The sequence below is a fragment of the Oncorhynchus tshawytscha genome, linkage group LG19 (assembly GCF_018296145.1).
Source record: "Oncorhynchus tshawytscha isolate Ot180627B linkage group LG19, Otsh_v2.0, whole genome shotgun sequence".
In the NCBI taxonomy this organism is placed as follows: Eukaryota; Metazoa; Chordata; class Actinopteri; order Salmoniformes; family Salmonidae; genus Oncorhynchus; species Oncorhynchus tshawytscha.
Window position 1 is genome coordinate 8,177,106 of NC_056447.1, and position 20,268 is coordinate 8,197,373.

Genomic DNA, 20,268 nt, shown 5'->3' on the forward strand with positions numbered 1-20,268 from the left:
TCTGATATCCGCCAATTCCACCAGAAAAGCGCATGGAATATGGATGTTGCGTAAGCACATTTAGGGAGCTTCAATATTCTCCACATTACATGATATGAACATTTCCTCAGCACTGATGGCTCAGCATATAGTTTACAGCATAAGTCACATATTCCCTCTCAAACATACTGTGTCCTGAAAAGATGGCTCATATGATTAATATATGACACACTGCACACGTAGTGTGACAAATTTTAGACTGTGCAGAGGCTTTGAGTTTTGTACAGAGTTGTTACACAGAAAACATGCAGTCAGCCCTAGCTTTCTGAATAAACATCATTCAGCAGATGCCAGACATGTATAGTATTTAGCCTTTATTTAAAGAAATACAACAGATAGTCAAAGAACAATTTAGAAAACCTGAACTATTTGGATTTTTTTTAACAGAAAAGTAACAATGTGGGCCACTCATTTGTCTTTCTCCTTCTGCTCTTTTTCCTTCTTCTCTTTCTCCGCTTTGGCCTCCTCCGCCTCATGTCTCTTGATCAGCTCATCCACTTCCTTCTGTTTCAGCACCTTGATGCAAGTCTTTCCGTTCTCTCTGGTCAGAGTGGCGATCTCCACTAGATAACACCAAAGCGGAGACACATAGGGTTACAAAAAGGAAGCTACCACCCAGCATGTAAACCAATAACACAACTTTTGGGGGGAATATTTAGCACTTAAGGAGATTGGAAGGGGGAAAAATGAGGAACGCAATACAACAGACATGCATATACAGTATATGCAAATAAAGCCTTGTTCACACAGCAGGCCTTAATGCTCAAATCAGTATTTCAAATCCATTTTGGACTACTGGACTGTCCAAACAGCAAGTTACAAGTGACCAAAATGGGTGTGTGTGTTTTCAGACAGCAGTCATTTGCTGACAAGTCTATGCTAGTTGTCATAGTAACAACAGTGTGTGTGTGCAGTGTGTAAGCTGATTGATGGTGGTGCTTGTTTCCCATTCCTCAAAAGTTAAGTAGCAAGCTAAGGTGACAATGCCTGCCATGGACATTTTCCATTTCCTCTGAATGTTCTAAATCATAGGATAAGAACACTATTAAAGCCTCAAAATTATAACTTTCATAACTACACCTTTTTGGCTTTCTAGCACAATCACCAATTTGTTTGTAAACAATTAACAAGCTAGTTAGCTACAATGTTCTTGTCAAACAGAGTAGCTAGCAATAAACTATATAAAAACCACTTGAGGGCAAATAAATCAGATTTGACCGTTCAGACAAGTCACATGTCAAGGATAGGGCTGGGCAATATGGCCAAAATATATCACAGCATTGAAAAAGAAATTGACAATATGACGGAATTTATGTTGTCGAATAATAAAAGTTGTGACAGGGTAGGAACCAAAGTGTTGATAAAGTGTTTCATAGGTGACTCTATAATCTTTGGCTACATGGAATCCTTACTCTTAGCTACTTCTGGTAGCTACCATTCATGCCTTGCATATTCCTCAGGGGTACGCGCAATGCCGTCGTGTTACGCCAAATAAAAATGTGATTAATATTTTTTTCCTTCACATTTTCAAACAGTACATTTATATTTTCCAAAATGGGACTATACATTTGGGTGAGGTTTTTTGCCCTCGCCTGAGGAACCTCGTTTCACTGCCAAAAATACAATTAAACCATCTAGTGTTCAGCGAAATAACCACACTAAGTCAAATACAGGTAGCCTAGTCAAATAGTTAACATCCAATCACATTAACCGTTACTCTCTTGTGGGAAACCTTCACTCTTGCGCAGACATTTTGAAATGAAATATGACAATTTGAAAAATAAGCCACAGGAGTTTGATCGAGAATAAAGATTACTTTTGAGACATGAATAAATGCAACAGATACCATTAATAAGAAGAGCCTAGAAGAGTCTTATATGGTGAGCTACTGACTTAATTCTCCCAGCTGCCGCAGATATGGCTGGGACAATGCTGGGGGAAAAAGGCAAAAAAAAAAAACTATAGACAATGCCTTCATCAAACAACACTATTTTGAAACAATTACTGCTTCGCATACAAGCCAGTGAATTGTGTGCGTTACAGTTGGATGTCAGACATGGGGGGGACATCAAATGGACTTGTGGTCAAGATGTGTTGGTATCTGTACTGATGGCGCAAAAGCCAAGACAAGGGGACCTAGTGGATTGGTAACACGCGTGCAAGCAGTTGCTCCCGACGCCACTTGGGTACACTGCAGCATCCACCGAGAGACTCTTGCTGCCAAGGGAATGCCTGACAGCTTGAAAGATGTTTTGGACTTTAACTTTGTTAAAGCAAGGCCCCTGAACTCTAGTGTAGTTTCTGCATTATGCGATATGGGCAGCGACCATGTAATGCTTTTACAACATACAGAAGTGCGCTGGTTATCAAAGGGCAAAGTATTGACACTTTCAAAAAAAAAAAATTGAGTGACGAGCTTAAAGTTCTTACTGACCATAATTTTCACTTGTCTGACTGCTTGCACGATGACGAGTTTCTAACACGACTGGCCTATCTGGATGATGTTTTTTCCCCTCGCCTGAATGATCTGAATTACAGGGCCTCTATATTCAATGTGCGGGACAAAATTGAGGCTAAAGAAGTTGGAGATATTTTTTGTCTGCATTAACAAGGACAACACAGGTCTTTCCATCATTGTATGATGTGTGTGCAAATGAACTCAAGATACGGACAATGTCAAATGTGATACAGCGAAGCACAAGTGAGCTGGGTGCGCAATTACACAGGTACTTTCCCGAAACAGATGACACAAACTGGATTTGTTATCCCTTTCATGCCCTGCCTCCAGTCCACTTACTGATATAAGCCTCATCAAAAAATTGCAACTGCAACAAATTGCAGCGGTTCTGTGAAAATTGAATTTAAAATCAGAAGCCACTGCCAGATTTCTGGATAGGGCAGCACTCAGAGTATCCTGCCTTGGCAAATCGCGCTGTTAAGACATTGATGTCTTTTGCAACCACGTACATGTGTGAGAGTGGATTCTCAGCCCTCACAAGCATGAAAACTAAATGCAGGCGCAGACTGTGAATGGGAATTATTTAAGACCGACTCCAATACAACCCAACACTGCAGAGTTATGTGCATCCTTTCAAGCACACCCTTCTCAGTAACCTGTGGTGAGTTATTCACAATATTCAATTAACAAATAATGTTTTATATGTAAGATCGCTAAATAAAGAGCATAATTATTATCATTTGTGCCCTGGTCCTCTTATAAGAGCTCTGTCACTTCCCACGAGCTGGGTTGTGACAAAAAATCTAATTCTTATGTTTAAAAAATGTATTGTATAGTGTGTGGCAGGCTTACAATGATGGCAAAAAACAACATTTGAGAGTGCGCTGACCCTGGTGCTAGAAGGGGCACGCAGCTGGAGGTTGAATGTTTGAAAAAGACTATAAAAAGGTTTGGGAACCACTGATTTAGAAGATCCTGTTGCACAAACATGCGCATTTAAGTCTACACCATTACTGGTATTATCAGGCTGTATAGCTAATTACTTTTACTCTGACTAAGTACATTTATTAGCTAGCTAGCCAGCTAACTAACATTAGTGACTAACAAGATTTAGGAACAACTTGCTAAGAAAAAACAAACTAGCTATTTGCAGATGTATGAAACAAACTAATAGTGTAATTATATACTGAACAAAAATATAAAGCAACATGTAGTGTTGGTTCCATGTTTCATGAGCTGAAATAAAAGATCCCAGAAATGTTCCATACACACAAAAAGCTTTTCTCTCTCAAATTGTGCACACATTTTTTACATCCTTGTTAGTGAGCATTTCTCCTTTGCCAAGATAATCCATCCACCTGACAGTTGTAGCATATCAAGAAGCTGATTAAACAGCATGATCATTACAGAAGTGCACCTTGTGCTGGGGACAAAAGGCCACTCAAATGTGCAGTTGTCACAACACAAGGCCGCAGATGTCTCAAGTCTTGATGGAGCGTGCAATTGGCATGCTGACTGCAGTAATGTCAATAGAGAATTTAATGTTAATTTCTCTACAATAAGCCGCCTCCAACGTAATTTTAAAGAATTTGGCAGTACGTCCAACTGGCCTCACAACCGCAGACCACGTGTAACCACGCCAGCCCAGGATCTCCACATTCAGCTTCTTTACCTGCGGGATCGTCTGTGGAGGTGGGATGCTGAAGAGAATTTAGTTTTGTAGAGAATGAATATTTCTGATTGGCTGGGCCTGCCTCCTCAGTGGGTGGGCCCCAGTCATGTTAAATCCATAAATTAGGGCCTAATGAATTTATTTCAATTTAGTGATTTCCTTCTATGAACTAACGCAGTAAAATCTTTGAAATTGTTGCATGTTGTGTTAATATTTTTGTTCAGTATAGAACACTAGTGGATTTATAGTAAGAAGCATTGTTGCATGTGCTGCATTGACCATGCAGACTGAACGCAAGTGTCTCTCTCTCATGTTCGAGGAACAACAAATTGCGCTCCTTGAGTGACAGGGGTCGGGGCTAGGTCTGTGTAGAAAGTGGCATAGAGAGAGATGACCCAAGTAACAAAGTCAACTATAAAAATGGATGTTATACACGGGGGATCACATTTAACAAACCAACATTCAAATGCCGTTACAGAAGGTTAAGTAAAAACCCAGCCTGGTCCGTCCATCAACACCAGTATATAGTAAAATAGGGTACCCTACCCAGCCTTAGGGCAGGAATCAGATTTGCATCTGACTTTAAACAACCTACAAAGGTGGTTTGAAATGTGGCCTGAAATATCTGAGTCACTTCAAACTGCCAATGTCAACATGGCTTAAGTTAAAAATGTCCATTAACTCTCAATTTGAGTAATATTCCATTCTGATTGAGTCTCAAGAGCTCTCTCATACACACAGGCAATCTTTCACTAACACACACCTTTCTCAGCAGACAGCTTGCTGACGTCCATAGTCTTGTTGAGCACTTTGACGGCCAGAGCCAGGGCAGAGGACAGAGACATCTCTCCTTCTTTGAAGTCCTGCTTCAGCATGGACACGGCCGCCTTGGAGAAGACACAAACAAGACACTTAACATCTTTAACACAACACTGAAAAAAAACACACACTTTAAAGTTAAATTAAGAAGACACTGGGGGTGCTGGTGAGCCAAAAAGGGTCCCCTAAATGGCCATAAATTATTGTCCAGACGATCCCACACACCTGTGAGAAAAATACAATATTACAAAAGAATTACAGTGGGGCAAAAAAGTATTTAGTCAGCCACCAATTGTGCAAGTTCTTCCACTTAAGATGAGAGAGGCCTGTAATTTTCTTCATAGGTAGACTTCAACTATGACAGACAAAATGAGAAAAAAAATACCAGAAAATCACATTGTAGGATTTTTTATGATTTTATTTGCAAATTATGGTGGAAAATAAGTATTTGGTCAATAACAAAAGTTTCTCAATACTTTGTTATTTACCCTTTGTTGGCAATGACAGAGGTCAAACGTTTTCTGTAAGTCTTCACAAGGTTTTCACACACTGTTGCTGGTATTTTGGCCCATTCCTCCACGTCTACTTCACATTGAGTTGATCAGGCTTTTGATTGTGGCCAGTGGAATGTTGTCAAACTCCTCTTCAATGGCTGTGCGAAGTTGGTGGATATTGTTGGGAACTGGAACACGCTGTTGTGCACGTCGATCCAGAGCATCCCAAACATGCTCAATGGGTGACATGTCTTGTGAGTACGCAAGCTTATGCCTGCCCATACCTTAACCCCACCGCCACCATGGGGCACTTTGTTCACAACGCTGACGTCAGCAAATCGCTTGCCATACATGGTTGTGAGGCCGGTTGGACGTACTGCCAAGTTCTCGAAAACGACAATGAGTCGGCTTAAGGAATAGAATTCTCTGGCAACAGCACTGGTGGACATTCCTGCAGTCAGCATGCTAATTGCATGCTCCCTCACACTTGAGACGTTTGTGGTGTTGTGTGACAAAACTACAGATTTTAGAGTGGCCTTTTATTGTCCCCAGCACAAGGTCCAACTGTGTAAAGATCATTCGGTTTAATCAGCTTCTTGATATGCCACACCTGTCAGGTGGATGGATTATCTTGTCAAAGGAGAACTGCTCACTAACAGGGATGTAAACAAAATCTTAAAAGAAATAAGATTATTTTGCACAAGTTCCCCAGGATCTTTTATTTCAACTCATGAAACATGGGACCAACACTTTACATGTTGCTTTTATATTTTTTGTTAAGAGTAGTTAAAATACCAACATTGATCTCACATTCTCTGCCGAAAGCTCTAGTACGGGCATAATTTACGACACAGCGCAAAGATGCGGGTGAAATGTTATGGCGGTATTTTGGCATTCATAGGTTGAAAGATGTGCTTTTTGATAATGCAACCTATGGATGACAGAATAAAGTTAGGAATTTCCATGCGAGACAGAAGTCATCTGCCCTAACCCATCTGGACAAGAGGAATACCTATGTGAGAATGCTGTTCATCGACTACAGCTCGGCATTCAACACCATAGTACCCTCCAAGCTCGTCATCAAGCTCGAGACCCTGGGTCTCGACCCCGCCCTGTGCAACTGGGTACTGGACTTCCTGACGGGCCGCCCCCAGGTGGTGAGGGTAGGCAACAACATCTCCTCCCCGCTGATCCTCAACACTGGGGCCCCACAAGGGTGCGTTCTGAGCCCTCTCCTGTACTCCCTGTTCACCCACGACTGCGTGGCCACGCACGCCTCCAACTCAATCATCAAGTTTGCGGACGACACAACAGTGGTAGGCTTGATTACCAACAACGACGAGACGGCCTACAGGGAGGAGGTGAGGGCCCTCGGAGTGTGGTGTCAGGAAAATAACCTCACACTCAACGTCAACAAAACTAAGGAGATGATTGTGGACTTCAGGAAACAGCAGAGGGAACACCCCCCCATCCACATCGATGGAACAGTAGTGGAGAGGGTAGCAAGTTTTAAGTTCCTCGGCATACACATCACAGACAAACTGAATTGGTACACTCACACAGACAGCATCGTGAGGAAGGCGCAGCAGCGCCTCTTCAACCTCAGGAGGCTGAAGAAATTCGGCTTGTCACCAAAAGCACACAAACTTCTACAGATGCACAATTGAGAGCATCCTGGCGGGCTGTATCACCGCCTGGTATGGCAACTGCACCGCCCTCAACCGTAAGGCTCTCCAGAGGGTAGTGAGGTCTGCACAACGCATCACCGGGGGCAAACTACCTGCCCTCCAGGACACCTACACCACCCGATGCTACAGGAAGGCCATAAAGATCATCAAGGACATCAACCACCCGAGCCACTGCCTGTTCACCCCGCTGTCATCCAGAAGGCGAGGTCAGTACAGGTGCATCAAAGCTGGGACCGAGAGACTGAAAAACAGCTTCTATCTCAAGGCCATCAGACTGTTAAACAGCCACCACTAACATTGAGTGGCTACTGCCAACACACTGTCAATGACACTGACTCTACTCCAGCCACTTTAATAATGGGAATTGATGGGAAATGTAAAATATCACTAGCCACTTTAAACAATGCTACCTTATATAATGTTACTTACCCTACATTATTCATCTCATATGCATACGTAGATACTGTACTCTATATCATCGACTGCATCCTTATGTAATACATGTATCACTAGCCACTTTAACTATGCCACTTGGTTTACATACTCATCTCATATGTATATACTGTACTCGATATCATCTACTGTATCTTGCCTATGCTGCTCTGTACCATTACTCATTCATATATCCTTATGTACATATTCTTTATCCCCTTACACTGTGTATAAGACAGTAGTTTTTTGGAATTGTTAGATTACTTGTTCGTTATTACTGCATTGTCGGAACTAGAAGCACAAGCATTTCGCTACACTCGCATTAACATCTGCTAACCATGTGTATGTGACAAATAAAATTTGATTTGATTTGGGGTTTCAGTGGGTTTGGAAACTAGCCTAGGCTCTAGGACAGAAGATAATTCAAAGGCACGAGGGGAAATTGTAACAGGATTCATGTCTGTGACAGAGATGCCTATGTTGTGAATTGTGCATAGGCATATCAAATGTGACTGTCTGAAGAGTCAATGACAGGGCAAAGAGGCACACGTTATTTTGTAGGCTATAGCAGGGGTCTCCAACAGGTCGACCGTGAGCTACCAGCAGCTCGCAGACCACCGATAAGTAGCTCACCAAACAATTCTGAAAGAATATGCAATTTCCCCGTGTTCCACCACAAACTGTCATAAACAAATCTCAAGTATCAGACACTGCAAGATCCCAGCTACTATCTAACCAACGCAACATTCTCTCACCCCTGGTTAGCCACTATTAGCTTAAAAAGCCAAATATCTGCTTATGAATTATTTCCAGCAATATTGCCCTTTACTGTGTGGTGCAGGCATTTGTCAATCACTCTGTGTGTAGCCAGTAGTGATGCTACACCACCATGCTACAATGTAGGGATGGTGCCAGATTTCCTCCAGAGATGACACTTTGCATTCAGGACAAATAGTTAAATCTTGGTTTCTTCAAAGAATGTCTTTTCTCATGGTCTGAGTCTTTAGGTGCCTTTAGGCAAACTCCTAGCCAGTTGTCATGCGTCTTTTACTGAAGAGTGGGTTCTGTCTGGTCACTGTACCATAAAGGCCTGATTGTTGGAGTGCTGCAGTGATGGTTGTATTTCTGGAAGGTTCTCCCATCTCCACAGAGGAACTCTAGAACGGTGACTATCAGGTTCTTGGTCACCTTCCTTACCCCCAATTGCTCAGTTTGGCTGGGCAGTCAGCTCTAGGTAGCCTTGGTGGTTCTAAATTTCTTCCATTGAAGAATGATGGAGGCCACTGTGTTCTTGGGGACCTTTAATGCTGAAGACATTTTTTGGTAAACTTCCCAAGATCTGTGCAATCCTGTCTCAGCGCTCTACAGACAATTCCTTCGACCTCATGGCTTGGTTTTTGTTCTGAAATGCACTGGTCGACTGTGGGACCTTATATAGACAGGTGTGTGCCTTTCCAAATCCTGTCCAATCAATTGAATTTACCACAGGTGTACTTCAATCAAGTTGAAGAATCATCAAGGATGATCAATGGAAACAGGATGCACCTGATCGAAATTTCGAGTAACATAGCAAAGGGTCTAAATAGTTAATTAAATAAGGTAAATGTTTTTTTATTTTAATACATTTGCAAAAAACATTCTAAACACCTGTTTTCACTTTTTCAATATGGGGTATTGTGTGTAGATTGCTGAGGAAAATCCATTTTAGAATAAGGCTGTAACAAAATTGGGCTGACCAACCAGTGCTCCCGCACATTGGCTAACCGGGTTATCTGAATTGTGTCCCACCCACCACCCGCCAACCCCTCTTTAACACTACTGCTACTCTCTTTTCATCATATATGTATAGTCACTTTAACCATATCTACATGTACATACAACCTCAATAAGCCTGACTAACCGGTGTCTGTATGTAGCCTCGCTACTTCTATAGCCTGTCTTTTTACTGTGGTTTTATTTCTTTACCTACCCATTGTTCACCTAATACCTTTTCTGCTCTATTGGTTAGAGCCTGTAAGTAAACATTTCACTGTAAGGTGTTGTTGTATTCAGCACACGTGACAAACTTTTGATTTGATTTAGAAAGTCAAGGGGTATGAATACTTTCTGAAGGCACTGTATAGCACAGGAGGTTAGTAGCACCTTAACTGGGGAGGACGGGCTCGTCGTAATGGCTGGAGCAAAATGAGTGGAATGGTATCAAACACATGGTTCTATGTGCTTGATGCCATTCCATTTGGCAAAAATGCATACACAATCTGGCTAAGCAAACATGTCCTTGATATTCAGGTTAGTCAAAGACTGAGCCATCATATACAACAATCCTGTGTGGTGAAACATTTGAGTTTACTTTTCCAACATGCAGAGACCTTCAGAAGCACAGCTTCCGCCCTCTGGTGGCCAAGCTTTGCATAGTTTCATCATTAAATGTATTGCAGGAAAGACGTCACAGCATACGAACAAAGAGGGGGAAGCAGGTGCAGCCATGAGTGAGTGGTCTTTGATGAGTGGTCTTTTGGTGGACTAAGTGAAATCGGGTGTGGTAGTAATGTAGGAACCAGTATTATGGTACTGTTCATGTACTGGTTCTCCATAACTAACTCAAATCTCAAAGTATACTACAGGTCATCTGAGAATCTACCACAGAAACAGGCTGCTCTATATAAAAGGGGATTTAGGGCTGACAAAAAAACAAAAATGGGTCATTTGTCCATAGTCGACCCGTGGTAAATCTCTGGTGATTGCAATTTGCCACAACAGATGAAGAACGCAGCACGTAAACACATCCAATGTTAAGAGGGACTTACGGCACTATTGTTGCCGATACAGGTGGCCTTCCAGCCTCCGTAGTTGCCGCTGGGGTCACTCTGGTAGAGCTGGAAACCATAGTGTTTGTCCCAACCCATGTACAGCAGAGACACGCCAAACGGCCTTTTCCCTGTGGTCAAACCGCACAAACAGAAATGTAAAGAATGGTATCTATAAAGTCAACTTTGCTTTTTGAACAACCTCAGAGATCGAAAGGCAATCATGAATTCAGAAGACACTGCTTTTTACACTGAAGGTGGCCGGACCAGCCACTTAACTACACACTTGAAATTACAGTATTGAGGAGCAGTGAGCTAAACATAATGGCCTTCCAATTGACACAGCGCTCTAGTTGCTTACGGTGACCTGCAGGTGGACTCTCGTTTCATTGGAGAGTGTTACTGAATAAAGCCTCATCTGGTGTAGACCGCAACTTACCTCCAAACTGTGTGTAGGCCTGTTTGATGTCACACAGAGCTGTAACCAGCTGCTCACAGGGGATAGGCTCCTGGTACTGCAGTAGGTATCTGTGGGAAGGGAGAAGAGGAATTCCATACGTTTCCACAATGTTGCTTCATCACTAGCTTCAATAAACTATTTAGGAGCAACAAAAAGGCACAAAGACCGAAATTTAGGCTACCTTTAGGGCATTTTCACATATGAAACACGCTACTCTGGTTTGGATTGCCGGAGCGTGTGAGATTTCTACAGAAAACTTTTCAGAGTGCGATTAGCAAGACACACATTCTAAATGACGTTAGCTAGCTAGCTATCTTATTTAGAACAGGCAAACACACTGAACAAAATTATAAAGTGCAACATGTTAACCGTTGGGTCCATGTTTCATGAGCTGAAATAAAATATCCCAGAAATGTTTCAATCGCATTAAAAAGCTTATTTCTCCAATTTTGAGCACATCCCTATTTGTGAGCATTTTAGCCTTTGTCAAGGTAATCCCTCCACCTGATCGGTGTGGCATATCAAGTAGCTGATTAAACATGATCATTTCACAGGTGCCCCTTGTGGTGGCGACAACAAAAGGCTACTAAAATCTGCAGTTGTGTCATACAACATAATGCCACACATGTCTCAAATTGAGGGAGTAATTGAGGGAGTATGCAATTGACATGCTGATTGCAGGAATGTCCACCAGAGCTGTTGCCAGAGAATTTATTGTACATTTTTCTACCATAAGCTGCCTCCGTCATTTTAGAGAATTTGGTACTACGTCCAACCGGCCTCACAACATGTAACCTCACCAGCCCAGGACCTCCACCTGTGGATTATCTGTGACCAGCCACCCAGACAGTTGGTGAAACTGAGTATTTCTGAAAAACTCATTCTGATTGGCAGGGCCTGGCTCCCAAGTGGGTGGGCCCATGCACTCCCAGGGCCACAGATGGCTGCACCCCAATCATGTGAAATCCATAGATAAGGCCTAATATTTTTTTTCTCCAATTGACTGATTTCCTTCCATGAAATGTAACTCAATAAAGTCATTGAAATTGTTGCATGTTGCATTTATATTTTTGTTCAGTATAGTTACTGCACAATACTAACCTAATTGACAGAACGAAAAGGAAGACTGTACAGAATAAAAATATTGCCAAACATGCATCCTGTTTGCAACAACGCACTTAAGTAATACTGCAAAAAAACATTTTTTCCTGAATACAAAGGGCTGCGTTTGGATCAGATCCAATACATTACCAAATACCACTATCCATATTTTCAACCATAGTGGTGGCTGATTCATGTTATGGGTATGCTTTTAATCATTAAGGACTGGGGAGTTGGTCAGGATTCAAAATAAATGGATAGGCAAAATCCTAAAAGGAAAACCTGGTTCAGTCTGCTTTCCACCAGACACCCGGCGATGAACTCACCTTTCAGCAGGACAATAACCTAAAATAAAAAAAGGCCAAATCTACACTGAGTTGCTTACCAAGAAGAGAGTGAAAGTTCCAGAGTGGCCGACTTACAGTTTTGACTTAAATCTGCTTTTAAATCTAGGGCAAGACTAGCAATCGTCAACAACCAATTTGAATAATTTTGAAAATAATAAAATGTGCAAATTTTGTACAATCCAGGTGTGCAAAGCTCTTAGAGACTTGTCTAGAAAGACTCACTGCTGTAGTCACTGCTAAAGGTTATTCTTATTTTGTACTTTTTAAACCCTTTTTTCCTCACAAATTCTCATGATAGCCAATTGGGAGTTACAGTCTTGTCCCATCGCTGCAACTCCCGTACGGACTCAGGAGAGGCAAAGGTCAAGAGCCATGCGTCCTCGGAAACACGACTCTGCCAAGCCGCACTGCTTCTTGACACACTGCGCGCTTAACCCGGTTGCCAGTCGCACAAATGTGTCGGAGGAAACACCATACAACTGGCGACCGTGTCAGCGTGCATGCACAAGGAGTCGCTAGAGCGCGATGGGGCAAGGACATCCCAGCCGGCCGGAACCTCGCCTAACCCAGACGACGCTGGGTCAATTGTGTGCCGCCTCATGGGTCTTCCGGTCGCGGCTGGTTGTGACAAACCGGGATCAAACCCGGGTCTGTAGGGACGCATCAAGCACTGCGATGCAGTGTCTTAGACCGCTGAGCCAATCGGGAGGCCCTACCAAAATGTGATTCTAACATGTATTGCCTCAGGGGTGTGAATACTTATGTAAATTAGATACTTTTGCTCAGGTAGTGTATGTGGACACCTGCGCAAACATCTGAAAACAGGAAAGGGCCTTCCCCAAAAGTAGGAAGCACAGAATCGTCTAGAATGTCATTGTATGCTGTAGCGTTAAGATATCCCTTCACTGGAACTAAGGGGCCTAGCCAAAGCCATGAAAAACAGCCCCAGACCATTATTCCTCCTCCACCAAACTTTACATTTGGCATTATGCAGTCGGGCAGGTATCGTTCTCCTGGCATCTACCAAACCCAGATTTGTAAGTTGCAATGCCAGATGGTGAAGCGTGATTTATCACGCAAGAGAACGCGTTTCCACTGCTCCAGAGTCCAATGGTGGCAAGCTTTCCACCAACTTCAGCTGATGCTTGGCATTGTGCATGGTGATCTTATGCTTGTGTGCGGCTGCTCGGCCACAGAAACCCATTTCATGAAGCTCCTGACGAACAGTTATTGTGCTGACGTTGCTTCCAGAGTCCGTTTGGAACTCTGTAGTGAGTGTTGCAAATGAGGACAGACAATTTTTTTCGCACTTCAGCACTCGGCGGTGCCGTTCTGTGAGCTTGTGACCTACCACTTCGCGGCTGAGCCGTTGTTGCTCCGAGAAGTTTCCACTTCACAAGAACAGCACTTACAGTTGACCGGGGCAGCTCTAGCAGGGCAGGAATTTGATGAACTGACTTGTTGGAAAGGTGGCATCCTATGGCGGTGCCATGCTGAAAGTCACCAAGCTCTTCAGTAAGTCCATTGTACTGCCAATGTTTCGTATGGAGATTGCATGGCTGTGGCCGCAATTTTATACACTTGTCAGCAACAGGTGTGGCTGAAATAGCTGAATCCACTCATTTGAATGGATGTACACATACTTTTGTATATATAGTGCATTCCTGTAAAATGGAAGTGACATTTGTCATTGGTAAGGAAAACAATTGTCTTTTCGGTTCTCTGAAATGTTTTCCAAATGTATTATTATGCTTCATCATAGCTATGAAGTGCATGTATCCTATATATATATATCAGTGCTCTATTCATCTCTTAGGTGGTCCCCTGCTCACCTCTGTGCTATTAGTCTCAGCTCATTGGTCAGTACGTTGGCATCGGATGTGATTCCAGCCACACTACACGCCATATCCCTGCAACACAAGACAAGAGGAAATGTCACACAAGCCAGTAGAGGCAATGGAAGGGCACTTCTGCTTGACAGCAACTTACTCATTCAGCTTGTAGATCTTTTCTGAGAAAAACACCTCGTCCAATAGCTTGTGGATGTTCCTCCTCTCAGCCGCCAGCAGCACACCGTCATTGGCCAAAATCCCCAGACAAGTGCCAGCGTGACCAATGGCCTCCATGGCATACTCTACCTGGTATAGGCGGCCTGCCAATGACAGATGGCAAATGATAAGTGTGGGCAATTCCATGGTAACGGAATGTCAAATTTTAACAAACCATATAACTCCATGCACAATGACTACTTTGAACAATTTACACAGTAAGAAATAATACAAATTAAAAAATACTTTCCTGGAATAACTGTGCAGATGCAAAGTTTGGAAACAAAAGGTAAAACCTCCTTCAGTTTTATTTTGACCAAATACTGCATCTCCACAGTTCCTGTAAATGTGTTTTTGTAAAATTGTCAGTGGAAAATGTTAAAAGTAGTCCTGGTGCATAGAGCTCTATGGTTTGTTAAACTGTGAAATCATTGTTTTTGTTTGGTATACATTACTGTGACAAAATCTGAGTCGCTGCGCAACTCCGTTACCATGGAATTGCCTGTGTGTCTCAGCACAACGAAACAAAAGAAACGTCCCCTTTTCAGGACCCTGTCTTTCAAAGACAATTCGTAAAAATCCAAAATAACTTCACAGATCTTCATTGCGAAGGGTTTAAACACCGTTTCCCATGCTTGTTCAATGAACCATAAATAATAAATTAACATGCACCTGTGGAACAGTCGTTAAGACACTAACAGCTTACAGACTGTAGGAAATTAAGGTCACAATTATGAAAACTTAGGACACTAAAGAGTCCTTTCTACTGACTCTGAAAAACACCAAAAGAAAGATGCCCATTGTCCCTGCTCATCTGCGTGAACGTGCCTTAGGCATGCTGCAAGGAGGCATGAGGACTGCAGATGTGGCCAGGGCAATAAATTGCAATGTCTGTACTGTGAGACGACTAAGACAGCGCTACAAGGAGACAGGACGGACAGCTAATCGTTACACCTGCCCGAGTTATACCAGGAACGCACAATCCCGCCATCAGTGCTCAGACTGTCCGCAATAGGCTGAGAGAGACTGGACTGAGGGCTTGTAGGCCGGTTGTAACATCACCGGCAACAACGTCGCCTATGGGCACAAACCCAACGTTTCTGGACCAGACAAGACTGGCAAAAAGTGCTCTTCAATTACGAGTCGCGGTTTAGTCTCACCAGGGGTGATGGTCGGATTCGCATTTATCGTCGAAGGAATGAGCGCTACACTGAGGCCTGTACTCTGGAGCGGGGTTGATTTGGAGGTGGAGGGTCCATCATGGTCTGGGGCAGTGTGTCACAGCATCATTGGACTGAGCTTGTTGTCATTGCAGGCAATCTCAACGCTGTGCGTTACAGGGAAGACATCCTCCACCCTCATGTGGTATCCTTCCTACAGGCTCATCCTGACATGACCCTCCAGCATGACAATACCACCAGCCACTTGTTCTGTGCGGTATTACCTGCAAGGAATGTCAGTGTTCTGCCATGGCCAGCAAAGAGCCCGGATCTCAATCCCATTGAGCACGTCTCGGACCTGTTGGATCGGAGGGTGAATGCTAGGGCCATTTGTCTTGGAACTTGCAGGTGCCTTGGTGGAAGAATGGGGTAACATCTCACAGCAAGAACTGGCAAATCTGGTGAAGTCCATTAGGAGGAGATGCACTGCAGTACTTAATGCAGCTGGTGGCCACACCAGATACGGACTTACTTTTTATTTTGACCTCACCCAGGGACACATTATTCCATTTCTGTTAGTCTGTCTGTGGAACTTGTTCAGTTTATGTCTCAGTTGTTAAATCTTGTTATGTTCATACAAATATTTACATGTTAAGTTTGCTGAAAATAAGCGCAGTTGACTGTGAGTATGTTTGTTTTTACTGAGTTTATAAATGCACCCTTCCTTTTAGGGTTAAAATTGCCTTCCCCCACAAGACTAGAACAGTAAGCAAAATGACGTTCAAAATAACTATTTACCAGACATTGAAGTTATGATATGGTGAAAATACATCATTTAAAGACATCTATGTTTGGGCCAAATCAAGGCCTGTACAGACCGGACAAAATCTGAACCAAACATTAGATGTCTATGATTGGTTCGGATTTGGTCCAGACCAAAATGCAATGTCCGTGGATATGGAAATCAAGGACGATCCGAACTGCACCAAAAAAATATGTCCGGACCAAGAAAATAGGTCCAAAAGGCGTCAGCGGCGGTGCGCACTTACTGAGGTATAGCCTACAGTGTCACCTGAAATTTAATTTTAGGAACGGCTATCTATGTGGTAGGCCCACCGTTTCTAAAACAGGTCGTTGCATTGGCTTTATTAGTCCTCTTTCCTGTCACTAATCGACGTGGCTATTTAAGCTCTGAATATCAGATACCCAACTTTATCAGGAGTTCTCATAAACCAATTTGCAATAACACAGCAGGAAATGCAGAAGTATTTTCTTTTTCGCTACGATCAGCCCATAAAAGATTGAGTTAAAAACTTGAAATCATTGATCATGACAACTGCTGTCCATGAAACTCATGGAGTAGCCTGATTGTCCGTTCCATATTCTACATTTTACTTTGGTCTGTCCTGTTTTTAGGATATGTTGTTCAACAGGTCAGCACATTTTTTTTTTTTTTTTGATTGGGCGCCATTTAGGTTAGGCTATTTGATCAGAGAACCCTGCATGAAGTAAAAGGTTTCTGTCTCATTACATTGTCATACATTTATCTCCAGCCTGTAGGCTACAGAGAAGACCACATACTCTCTACCATATGCTATATTTGCCTCATGATTTATGTTCGATAATTTTTGTTGACAGAATGTTGGAGGTGACTCGCTCCAACAGCAGCCTTGAGAGGAGTGCTTTGAATGGACAATATAAATCATTTGCATCCCTGCCTTTGACAAAGTGGGCACTGCCTATCACAGGGTGGCATCAACGCTCACCTAAAAAGCCCATATGACACAGGCTGACAAATTGTCTTTGTTTTTGGGTAGAATTGTGAGATTTTGTGTTATTGGAGGTTCGTCTGGATCAGTTCAGCTCAGAAAATACCGCCCGTGTCAATCTGCCAACTGGCGGCAGCCTAGTCCTGCCTAATGGCTGGCCCAAGATGAAGAAATAACTGATCTGACATGATTCGATTTGTAAAACTTCGCAGTAGGATATAAGCTTTCACCTATCCAATTGTATTTGATCCATCTTATTTCAAGGAGCAAGTGAAGGATGCATTCAAAAGTATTCCAACATGAATGTCCATCAGTTGTCAATAACTTTACTGCCTATAAATTGAGAGGCTCAATCTTACCTTCAGGCGAGAAGATGGTTGTTCTTGAATCATATCGACGAGACTGTAAAAGGTCAACAATATCACACTACATAGGGCAGACTACAAACTGTCATAAATTGCTGTTGCGCATCCATCAGTTTCTTTGGCTTCCATTACAAAAACTTAAGATCTCAGGTTGCTTTGATACTCACCATCTTAGTAGTTTCCTTTAAAATGCTGTGGAGGTTAAACAAATAATGTTTAGATAACAAATTCATCAACTCCACTATGTGATAAGCAAGTTGCTAAAGGCTTAGCAACTCATTCTGCCAGATTGATATTTATCCATGCCGGTATTCTAGTTTTTCAGCGCTTGCTTGTCATAGCTATGGCTAACGTTAGCTAGTTTGCCTGCGCTAGTGCGGAGGCCAGCAGAGTGAAACTGAAAGTGCAGTAGTACCTGAGGATTTTGAAATAATTCGCTATAAGGACAACATATGTACACACCAATATGGATTGATTCATTGCAAGTTAACGTTAACTTCTGTTTACGCCATAGTTACAACTTTTGTAATAGCGCAAGCTCTATCAATTAGTATGCTTGCTAGCTCTCGAGCTACCATGAAGCAGCAACTTTTAGCTCACTAGCTCCCCACTCCATCCACCATTACAGATGTTAAAGGAAATGGCTAGCTAGCTAAATGACATGAATTACAATATCATTACTGTGCAAAGCAATACGCGTGTTCTCATTTTTTTAAAGGGATAACTAAAAGCGGAAATATACAACGCAAATTGTCATACACCTTCTCTTGAGTTGTAACCTAACGTAGCCGGCGTGAAAAAAAGACTGTCAAAAATATTTCCTTGTTGTACTTTTTTTCCCCCTTCGACTTCTTCTTCGGGATTAGGTTGGAGGACCACATCCAATTTAAGGTGCATACACCGCCACCTACTCTACTGGAGTATGAAGCCTTTCGCCCATTATCTCAACAATCTTAAAGACCGGCCACTATGACTTTAGACAGATCCCGCCCGCCCGTCTAGCATCACTACTCTGGATGGTTCTGACTTAGAATATGTGGACAACTACAAATACCTAGGTGTCTGGTTAGACTGTAAACTCTCCTTCCAGACTCACATTAAGCATCTCCAATCCAAAATTAAAGCATCCTTCACTCATGCTGCCAAACATACCCTCGTAAAACTGACTATCCTTACCGATCCTTGACCTCCAACACAATAGTCAGCAAACTGGATCTAGTCTATCATAGTGCCATCCGTTTTGTCACCAAAGTCCCATATACCACCCACCACTGCGACCTGTATGCTTTCGTTGGCTGGCCCTCGATTCATATTCATCGCCAAACCCAGTGGCTCCAGGTCATCTATAAGTCTTTGCTAGGTAAAGTCCCGCCTTATCTCAACTCACTGGTCACCATAGCAGCACCCACCCATATCACGTGCTCTAGCAGGTATATTTCACTGGTCATCCCCAAAGCCAACTCGTCCTTTGGCCGCCTTTCCTTCCAGTTCTCTGCTGCCAATGATTGGAACGAATTGCAAAAAATAAAAATAATATATATATATATTTTTTTAAATCACTGAAGCTGGAGACTTATATCTCCCTCACTAACTTTAAGCATCAGCTGTCAGAGCAGCTTACTGATCATTACAGCCCATCTGTAAATAGCCCACCCAACATCCCCATATTGTTTTATTTGATTGCTTCTTTGCACCCCAGTATCTCTACTTGCACATTCATCTTGTGCACATCCTACCATTCCAGTGTTTAATTGCTTTATTGTAATTACTTTGCCACCATGGCCTATTTATTGCCTTACCTCTCTTATCTTACTTGATTTGCACACACTGTATATAGAATTTTCTATTGTGTTATTGACTGTACGTTTGTTTATTCCATGTGTAACTGTGTTGTTTGTGTCGCAATGTTTTGCTTTATCTTGTACAGGTCACAGTTGTAAATGAGAACTTGTTCTCAACTGGCCTAACTGGTTAAATAAAGGTGAAATAAAAAAAAATAAAACTGCCTCGGCTATGCCACCTAGTGTTGTGGAGGACTTGGCAAGTGTTTTGCACTCCAGTGCCCAGTTTTTCAAAAATTATCTGGATTTCACCTATTGGATAGGATTACATGCATAGAAATACAAATAATTGAGTTTAATGGGGACTCTCGTTCTATTTCTATGCATTTAATCCCATCCAATATCCAAAATCCGGATAGATAGCTTTAGAAAAGAAAATAGAAATAGATTACATTTTCAAGATCAATGCTTTGAACATAGCTCTCAAACTCAGGGGCATTCTGCCTTCTACCTACAGTTTTCAGCCATTAGCCAATGGTCATACGTGAGTAAAAGTAAAGATACCTTCATAGAAGAGTACTCAAGTAAAAGTCATCACTACTTGAGTAAGTCTAAAAGTATTTGATTTTAAATATACTTAAGTATCAAAAGTATAAATCATTTAAAATTCTTTATATTGAGCAAACTAGATTACATAATTATTATTGTTTTTACAGATAGCCAGGGGCATGCTCCAACACTAAGGCATAATTTACAAACGAACCAATTGTGTTTCTTGAGTCTGCCAGATAAGATGCAGTAGGGATGACCAGGGATGTTCTCTTAGTG

General features: G+C 42.3%; 1 protein-coding gene across 3 annotated transcripts; it reads right to left on the reverse strand.

The window, feature by feature from the left end:
- Positions 1-338: 338 nt before the first annotated feature.
- On the reverse strand, positions 339-18,559 carry psma4 (proteasome 20S subunit alpha 4). 3 transcript variants are annotated; one of them, XM_024379016.2, is made up of 9 exons: positions 18,421-18,559; positions 17,827-17,851; positions 17,654-17,696; positions 14,307-14,469; positions 14,150-14,227; positions 10,849-10,937; positions 10,410-10,540; positions 4,933-5,056; positions 339-602 (listed from the first exon to the last, which is right to left on the reverse strand). In XM_024379016.2, exons 2-9 carry the CDS (start codon positions 17,827-17,829, stop codon positions 448-450), a joined length of 786 nt encoding a protein of 261 aa, XP_024234784.1. In that variant the 5' UTR covers positions 17,830-17,851; positions 18,421-18,559; the 3' UTR covers positions 339-447. The 3 variants fall into 3 exon arrangements, with proteins under 3 accessions (XP_024234784.1, XP_024234785.1, XP_024234783.1); XM_024379017.2 differs by lacking the exon at positions 18,421-18,559 and adding an exon at positions 18,122-18,414; XM_024379015.2 differs by lacking the exon at positions 18,421-18,559 and having other exon boundaries at positions 17,827-18,414.
- Between the last annotated feature and the right edge of the window lie 1,709 nt (positions 18,560-20,268).